The 9,269-nt window shown below is 40.4% G+C and overlaps 1 protein-coding gene across 3 annotated transcripts; it reads left to right on the top strand.

Annotated features, from left to right (window-relative positions):
- Window positions 1-113: 113 nt before the first annotated feature.
- On the top strand, window positions 114-5,421 carry LOC311254106 (uncharacterized protein). Of its 3 annotated transcripts, XM_084384513.1 has the most exons (4): window positions 131-1,384; window positions 2,536-2,681; window positions 2,804-3,858; window positions 4,221-5,421. In XM_084384513.1, exons 3-4 carry the CDS (start codon window positions 3,763-3,765, stop codon window positions 4,746-4,748), a joined length of 624 nt encoding a protein of 207 aa, XP_084240639.1. In that variant the 5' UTR covers window positions 131-1,384; window positions 2,536-2,681; window positions 2,804-3,762; the 3' UTR covers window positions 4,749-5,421. The 3 variants fall into 3 exon arrangements, 2 of the variants coding, with proteins under 2 accessions (XP_084240639.1, XP_084240638.1); XR_014622198.1 differs by having other exon boundaries at window positions 114-1,384; window positions 2,536-3,915; XM_084384512.1 differs by having other exon boundaries at window positions 2,536-3,858.
- The last annotated feature ends 3,848 nt before the right edge of the window (window positions 5,422-9,269 follow it).

The following is a 9,269-nucleotide window of genomic DNA, read 5'->3' as shown; positions in this document are numbered from 1 at the left end:
TTCAATCCTGTTTTTTCACCTTTAATACCCCCTGTCTCTTTGGCTGCCATGCAGCCCCCTTTCACCTTAGAGACCCCAAAATTTGCATGGAGGTTGTCTTGGGGCCCCTACACAAGAATACGAAAGCAAAATATAAGTCATTTAGAAAAAAGGTCCTTTTCAAAAACCCAAGGGTGTTACACCCTCTGACATACTGACAAATTTATAGCATTTTTTTTATAGAGGTCGTGGAAGTCTGAGCTTTTGATATGTTGTTCTGTAGCCCCAGATGAGTAGATAAGCATTGGTTTGGCTTTGATTAAACATCTACTTTTTGGTAGGCGGGCCTTCAAACTTTCACATTTTTAAACCAAATGAGGCTCACCATTCCAACAAACTGAATGACTTGAAACTTGTTATCTATTCCAAAAGCTCACAACTGCTGGCCACTAGGAAAGCGAAGAACGCTCCAATTATGGGACCAAAATGTTCTTGTATTACAATTTTAGCTGAGCAACATACTCAAATCGTATTCATTTAGAATAAAGTTTTGATATTTTTGTTAAACAGTTTTACATGTCTTTTTTGGCCTTAAATGGCCCCCTTTGACCCTAGAGACCCTAAATTTTGCACGGTGGTTGACCCCCCAATACAAGTGTGCCTAAGGATTTTTCATATTGCAGGTTATACTGGTTTACAAAATAAATGTAATGTGTGAAAAATACCATTTGAAAAGTTGAGTGAGGATTTGAAATGTTTTTTCAAGACACAAGAGCACAAATTTAACCGAAAAAGTGAGCACAGCGCCTAAAAACTCTCTCTGTCTCTCTCTTTTTTTTTTTCCAACATCGCGTCATATTACGTCACAAGAGGGAGTTGTATGCTAGCAGCTGCCATAGCTTAGTGTGGGAGCAGATGGCTATTTGTCAGAGCGGTCGTCTTATCGTGAGTCAGTGTGTTTACAGCAGGTTTGGATTGCGTTATCATGGACATGGTAAATTATTCAGTTTGTGGTGGTTTCACAAACTCCAGCCTGTCACGACATCGAGTCCACCGGTCCACCAGAAAAAAAACGGTGCTATCTTCCGTGCCTGGGTGCGTGTTGTGCAGCTGAAGAGACGGGGCTTGACCTCTGCGTCAGCTACGAAAAACTCGGTTGTGTGTCGCTCAGTTTAAACCAGAGGATTATCACTCCAGCGATCTGATGGAGTTCAACTGGGATTCCGAAGCAAGAACTGTGCGACCCCCCGCCCCCCTCTCCCCTCCAACCCCCGGTGCGGTGCGGTGCCTTCGGTGCCGACAGCCTCATCCGGACCGCTGTCTGTCAGCAGCTGCTGGTGCTGCCGCCCCGGCAGGAGACAGTAACGGATCAGACAGAGACTCAGCTGAACGTGAACAGCCACTTGTAAGTCTTGTTTTATAACATTTGCGTGAGCTAGAGTGGGTGACATCATCGCTAGAGTGGAGAGCAGCTGCAAAAACTTGAGAAAAAACTCTCTTCATCTTGATTTGGGTCCCACAGCTTTTACTTCACATAGACAATATATACATAGAAATGTAGGAAATCTTGTTGGCTTTCAGGTGATGTTCTTATTTCAGATGTAGGACTTAAACTTTTGGCTGTAGAAGCCCTCGAGCGACAAGCACTCCAGCAACTCCCCCATAAGCTGCAGTGTTAACTTTGAGCCTAAATTTCTGGAGTGGAGCAGACGGTACCGGTTTTGTCTCTCGCTCTGGCTCCCTCATTTTTCACTTTACAGAAATAAAAAAGACATCACATGGTTCAGCAATGTCTCCTGTTACTCACTGTATACATATTTTGGCCATAACCATTACACTTTTTTCTAAACCTGCAGGAGTTTGGGAGGTGTTTTCCCATTCATTCTTATGGGGACATTTTCAACTTTGGTTCTGCTATTGCTCCAGCATATGCAGCTACAGAAACTGTTTGGCTGTCAAACTGTTCAGCTTTTTAAGCTCTTTCAGCCTATTACTTTTCAGCTTTTCAGCCTTTTCATCCTTTTCAAATATTCAGCTTCATGTTCAGCTAGAGAAACCATCCAATTATCAAAATGTTCAGCTTTTTAAGCTCTTTGAACCTATTACTTTTCCGCCTTTGACTTTTCAGCTTTTGAAAAAAGACAGCTTTTTCTGCAAATTCTTGACCATTCATTCTCATAGTTGTATGCATTTTTTATGCATTAGGCAAGTGTTTTCCAGCACATTCAGCAGATTTCCGAAATCACTTCAGCCGTCAGCATTCACGCTGTATTTTCGCAGGAAATACAATTTTTCGAGTTATATATGCTATCTATATGCATACAGGCGGTACAACTCCAACACTATCTGACCTCCATTTTTAACACACTTGAACACATTCTGTGACAGAGCTGTTGTATGGGATTGCAGGTTGGACAAGGGTATATGTAGTAAACCAACCATTGAATGTATTAAGTTACATATTTGTATAAAGATTGACCTCTTATTATCCTAGCTTTCCAGGCACAGCCCAAGATGTGTCATGGTGCAAATTAATAGGTAATTTTCTTTTTTCAGGGCTACTGACAAGTTCATTGTGTGCCAAAGCCAGCTTATGTCTCTATTTACTAACTGCTCAGCCTGTTGTGGAGAAACTGAAGTAAGTAACTCCAACGGAAAGAAACATTGAGACGCAGGAGGGAACTTGTGCAAAAATAAAGCAGGTAAGGGTCTTCTTGTGATTTCTGATGAAAAAGTATCATAACTTGTATTTCAGTTTGTATATCTTGTGTTATTTATGTACTGTAATCTTCTGCCTTTCACATATGTCTTTCATGTCTGTCAGCATTTTTGGCTCCTCATGGATTCTCTGAGAGTGCGAGAGTGCAGCACTGTCCTGTCCTCGTCTGCTGCGGCTCCCCTTTCCAGATCCCTCCAGAAGATCAACAAGGAGGAAGCTGTTGGCATATTCACTGCCAGCATTCATGATTTGATACAGGACATTGATAACTCTGAGGCTTTTCATACTCATAACACTGTTTTTTTTTTTTTTAAATGGGTCAGATGGTATATTTCTTTTGATTATTAATGGATAATAACCGTTTTTTACAATCTGGACCTTATTTCTAGCATAAAATACGATCATTTACTCACCCAGATAACTTTGGTGTCATTACAAGTCGTTCCAACGAAATTAGATCCAGCTGAGAGCCGCGTATATCTGTATAATGCAAGTACACAGGGCAGTGCAATGTAGCCTCTAAATAACACATTATCTGCCGCAAAATTCGTTAATTTCACCAATATTTTGTTATGATACGCTACTGCTATTCCCCTCTGAGTCCGGGGTTAGCTGTTGGTCTGTAGGTTGACCTACTAACCTCTGATCTGGATGATGTCATCTCCGACTGCGGCGCGCCTTGTTGCTATCGCTAATGCTACGGTTCGTTTCTGCGTGTGTCCGACTTGTCTGAACAAAATGAGCAGCTGGACGAAGTTCAGCTTCCTCTCCGCAACCTAGACTTACTAAAGCTCTGGCTAGTTGCACTAAAAATGGACCCGAATGCCGAAGCGGAATGATTATTATCAGAATGAGCCGGGCAGCGGTCGGAGATGATATCGTCCAGGTCAGAGGTCAGTAGGTCAACCTACAGACCCCGGGTGTTGATAACCGCTAACCCCCGGACTCAGAGGGGAATAGCACTAGCGTATCATAACAAAATATTGGTGAATGAAAGAGTTTCGCGGCAATTTTTTATTACTTACTAGTATTACTGTTTTTTTTAAAGAGAGTAATTATTGATAATGGCATTGACATACTGTCATCATATTCTCACACTTTTGATCTGTCTCCCTTCAGGGACCAAAGCTCCTCTCAACAGCAGCAGCAAGAAGCACCAGGTACCACAAGATCAAGGAGAGCCTTATGAACAAGAGTAGCAGAGGCTGTCAAAAGAGGTATCTGCATTCACTACTGACCAATGATGTAGGCATACTCAAGTGTTGGAACCAAGTGATAAAGTCACAATCTCTTTTTCAGTAATTCAGTAATGGATGGTAGTCATTTGTTTTACTCACCCATTACTTGTCCATTATACTCACACAAGGATACAGTAATAAGTCTGCATGAATAATAAAATGCATACTTTGGAACTGTGAGACAGTAGATACAGTAGATCATGGCCACATTCATGCCAACACCAGTAGAATTTTTTTTTTTACAATTGTGTGTTACTGACTATACATTTTTATCATTTTAACAGATCTGTGAAACAATCCTGGGCCATGCCAAAGACAGGTTCTCCTTCACCAGCTACCTTGTGAGTGCCGTGCTGCTAGAGGCAGAGCTGTTTGACCGGCATCTGAAAACATTCCCTGAAGAGGCTCTGAATACCACCATGAGGGCATACCCCATGCTACACAAGGAGAGGCTCAGGACTGAGCTTTCTCTCATCTACGAAAGTCCAGACTTCAGGGGCTCCTGCAGTGCACTGGCTCTGTACCAGGTTCTACAGAGCTACAACCTCCAGGAAACCTTCTCTGAGACTGTGGCGCTGTTGAACATCCTCATAATCACTCCAATGACAACAGCTGAAGCTGAGAGGTGTTTCTCCACCTTAAAGAGGTTCAAGACATTCCTGAGAAATACAATGGGACAGGAACGTCTGAATGCATTGGGCCTGCTTTCCATGGAGAGGGAACTTGTCAGGAACATGCCTGATTTCAATGAGAGGGTGATTGATCGCTTTGCTTGCTTGAAAGAGAGGCGAGCTAAATTCCAATACAAGTGATGAGTGAGTGTGTTCTTAAATGGTGAGTTGTGTTATGTTGTACTCTCCAAATGTTGAATTGTAAATAGTTGTATTGATTGCATATTGCCAGCCAAATATAAACTGAATATGTTCTGGAAAATTTTGATTAATTACAGTTTTGATGATAGTGTAATTTGATTTGATTATCGCTATGGCATCCATGATGGCTATAAATTGTAGACTGTGCTAAATGTGATTTCATGGGCAAACTATTAGATGACAATGTATCTGTTAATGTGTGTTTTATTGTGGAACCAAATTTATTGTATTTGAGACATTTAAATAGCCTAGCTATACAAAAAATACTGAATAGTATGAATATTTTATGTCTGGTGTTGCCATCTAGTGGTTGAACAGGAACACCAAATTAATCAATGAAATGTGACACTGTAAAGCTGGCTATCTGACTTTTATTTATTATTATTTTACCCATTGAATGGGTCACCTTAGCCATCATTGCAACTTTTGCCTAGTGGTGGTGAAACCGAAGCTTTCTGAAGCACTGAACCACTTTGACAAAGTTGCCTGGAAAATGATGCACTGCTTCGAAGCATTCGATACAGTCAAAATAGTGACATCTGCTGGCTGTTGAGGGGAAGAATTGACGTCATGACTTTCATGAGTCAGTTTTTAATAAAATGTATGTTCTCTCACCAAACTTGTGTCATAATGTTACTGTAGTCAATCTAAATATTCTATATATTCTGTCATTGGTAAGTATCAGTACTCCGACATGTATTAGATAATCAATACTAGTTTTTTTATTGCATGATACATGGTAGTAATCTGTACGATGTTGTGATGTAAGCATATCCGTAGCTAATGCGTATACAGTAAGCTAAGCCACCAGTCTCTGACCAACTCTGCACTGACTGTCCTGACACCACAGCTCAATTTCTCTCTCCTCTGGCCATCAATTCTCCTCCTGGTGTCTCTCTGCTCTCTAATGTGCATAATGGACTCCTAGTTATACGGTTGTGGTCTGTCGTATTTGTAATTATACACATGTAAAGTTCCCTCGGGGTCAGAACCAGCACCACAATCCATTGTTTTCCTATTGTTCAAACCGACCGCTCTCCCTCTGCCTACGTCACTTCCGTTAAGGGTTTTTCGATGCGGAAGTAAAATTTTCTCCCAAAAACGGAAGTCTTATTTATAAATTTATATTTATAAATATAATTTTAAGAAAAACTTGTTCCTACATTATATTTCTAAGCATTGGTTTAAGGGGGGGGGTCTAACCTGCAATATGCTCTTTAAGTCTTTTAGAATGTGAAAATTTATAAAAATAAAGGGGTTTATTTGAAGACCTCACATGCACCAGGATGACCTTTCAAGTTTCTGAAGGTTGTATGGGCTGGGGACTTTACAAACTGCAGAGGCCATGTCAGGATTTCAGCCTTCTCGGACAAAGCTTTGATCATTTATTAAAGAAAAGGGACTGTCCTGCCTTTTTAAAATTCAAATGTGTTGGGGCGGTGTTTAGTTCAGTTGGTAGAGCACCCGCCCCATGTGTAGAGCAGGCGGCCCTGGTTCGAATCCCACATTCAGCGGCCCTATCCTGCCTGTCATTCCCCCTCTCTGCCTCCCATTTCCTGTCACTCTCTGAACTGTCCTATCAATTAAAGGCATAAAAGCCCCAAAAATATACTTAAAAAAAAAACAATTCAAATGTGTAAAACCTGTCTCTTTTTTTTTTAACCTTAAATAGTCCCCTTTGACCCTAGTCAAAGTCACTCTAGGGTCTAATAAACTCACACACAATTGGCCCATGTATCGCGTACCATCACATAAACGGTATCATCATTGCCAGACTTGGCCCACATCTGGTTAACATACTATTTGCCTTGTCAGAAATAGACAAGAAGTGCCGGCTTGATGCCAGATCTGGCCCAGACCTGTCTGCTACGTATCTGGGCCACATACAACTAACCACAAATGGCCCACATTTGGCATGCCATTACATAAACGGTGCCATCATTGCCAGACCTGGCCCACACCTGGCTAACATACTATTTACCAGGTCAGAAATAGGCCAGAAGTGCCGGCTTGATGCCAGATCTGGCCCAGACCTGTCTGCTACTGTACAGACCTGGGCCACATACACCTAACCACAATTGGCCCACATTTGGCATGCCATTTCATAAACGGTGCCATCACTGCCAGACCTGGCCCACATCTGGCTAACATACTATTGCCATGCCAGATGTAGGCCAGAGGTGCCGGCTTGATGCCGGATCTGGCCCTGACCCGCTTGCTATGTGGGGCTGGCATTTCTAACAAGAAAACGGCTTGAAAACAATCTCACTGCACACACCTCTGCTGTGTGTGTGACTGCGGGCACAGCGGGGTTGGTTGCACCATGAGACATGAGAGGGGGGGATTCAATTACATTTTATAAAGATTAAAACACTTTGTTTTATGCTCTAGTCGACTGCCTATACCCCCTATGCCAAGAGCCGGCCCTGCAACCTCCTCTAGGACAAGTATCCAACATTTTAAACTGCCTCATTAAAACAGGTAACACACAACTGAACACCTGCTAGGCTTGCTAGCACAATGTTTCCTTCTGGAAGCGTGGCAAAGCACATAAAAAATAGGGACCCGCCATTTCTGCTATTTTTTTCGACACGCACCCAAAATACAACTAAATGTTAGTATATTAACAATATATGAACATTCAAAACTTACAGTAAGTCCAGTGAGGCTGACTGTTGCCACGTAGGTCCAACTTTCTGCAGTCCTCCGTGCTGCCTGTCTTCGGTGCTCCCCCCCTTTTATTGCATTTTAGCATGTACAAGGCCTATTATTAAATTCCACCTATTTGAAATAATAGAAATAAGAAGACTTTACCATTCTTATATGTAGGCCTTAATTCTATTAACTTGTACTTAAGTTGTGTTTTTAATTTATGCTTACTTAATAAAGAAATATTTCAATTTAATCAAACATTATTAGTATAAATTACTCAAAAAGAAAGAACATGTTACACAAACTTGACATAATTAAGTTAGTAGAACTTTTTTAAAACTTTGAGTATGCAGTACTTAATCTATTTAATTAATTTGAACGTTCGGGTTTACAGTGTAGCATAAGCTGTATTTGACTGAAAAAAGGTCTTTCACTGAAGTTTCCTTGCCTGAACTGGTTGAATGTGGATCTATTTCATGACAAACAAGGTTTTACCTGATCTTTAATTCATTGAGGGTGAAAACTGGCTTATGTCAATTTTTAGCATTTCAGAACAATAGTAGCCAGTCCAGGCTAGGAAACTTGCTTGAGAAACCTTTTTGCAGTCAAATACAGCTTATGCTACTGTACAGTGCACAGAGCACACAGTACAAATACACATAACAAAGTAGAAATATACAGAAAACTGTAGAAATACACAGTGGAAATACACAGCACACAGTATAAATATACAGTAGAATTACACATCACAGCAGAATAACTCCTCACAATAGAAATACTCAGTCGAAATACAGAGCAGACAATAGAAATGCACAGTAGAAATACTTATCACAGTAGAAATACACTGTAGAAATACAGAGCACACAGTAGAAATGCACAGTAGAAATACACATCACACAGTGGAAGTACACAGCACACAGTCGAAATACACTTTAGAAATACAGAGCAGACAATAAAAATACACAGCAGACATAAACATCACAGTAGAAATACACATCACAATATAAAAACACAGTGGAAATACAGAGCAGACACTAGAAATACACAGTAGAAATACACATCACAGTAGAAATACACATCACAGTAGAAATACACAGCACACAGTGCAAATACACTAGAAATACCACACAGTCAAAATACACAGTAGAAATACACAGTAGAAATACACAGCACAGAGTCGAAATACACTTTAGAAATGAAGAGCAGACAATAGAAATACGCAGTAGAAATACACATCACAATAGAAATGCACAGTAGAAATACACAGCACACAGTCAAAATACACAGTAGAAATACACAGCACACAGTGCAAATACACTAGAAATACATAGCACACAGTTGAAATACACAGTAGAAATACAGAGCAGACAAGAGAAATACACAGTAGAAATACACAGCACACAGTAGGAATACACTAGAAATACATAGCAGACGGTAGAAATACATTGTAGAAATACACATCATAAAGTCCAAATACACTGTAGAAATACACAGTAGAAATACACATCACAGTGGAAATACACAGTAGAAATATAGATCACAGTAGAAATACACATCACAGTAGAAATACACAGCACACAGTACAAATACTATAGAAATACATAGCACACAGTCAATATACACAGTAGAAATACAGAGCAGACAATAGAAATACACAGTAGAAATACATATCACAATAGAAATACACAGTAGAAATACACAGCACAATAGAAATACACAGTAGAAATACAGAGCAGACAATAGAAATACACAGTAGAAATACACATCACAGTAGTAATGCAGAGCAGACAATAGAAATACACAGTGGAA

Source organism: Pagrus pagrus (genome assembly GCF_965226575.1).
Source record: "Pagrus pagrus genome assembly, contig: HAP1_SCAFFOLD_338, whole genome shotgun sequence".
Lineage (NCBI taxonomy): Eukaryota > Metazoa > Chordata > Actinopteri > Spariformes > Sparidae > Pagrus > Pagrus pagrus.
Note: the sequence above shows the minus strand (reverse complement) of the source record. Positions and strands in the feature narration are given on the sequence as shown.

What these genes read in the sequence shown, in the direction of transcription:
- LOC311254106 (XM_084384513.1), top strand. Translation starts at nt 3,763, where the DNA reads ATGGCATTGACATACTGTCATCATATTCTCACACTTTTGATCTGTCTC. An exon ending in GCAGCAGCAAGAAGCACCAG is followed by an intron (nt 3,859 to 4,220) that starts GTACCACAAGAT and finishes TCATTTTAACAG; the next exon opens with ATCTGTGAAACAATCCTGGG.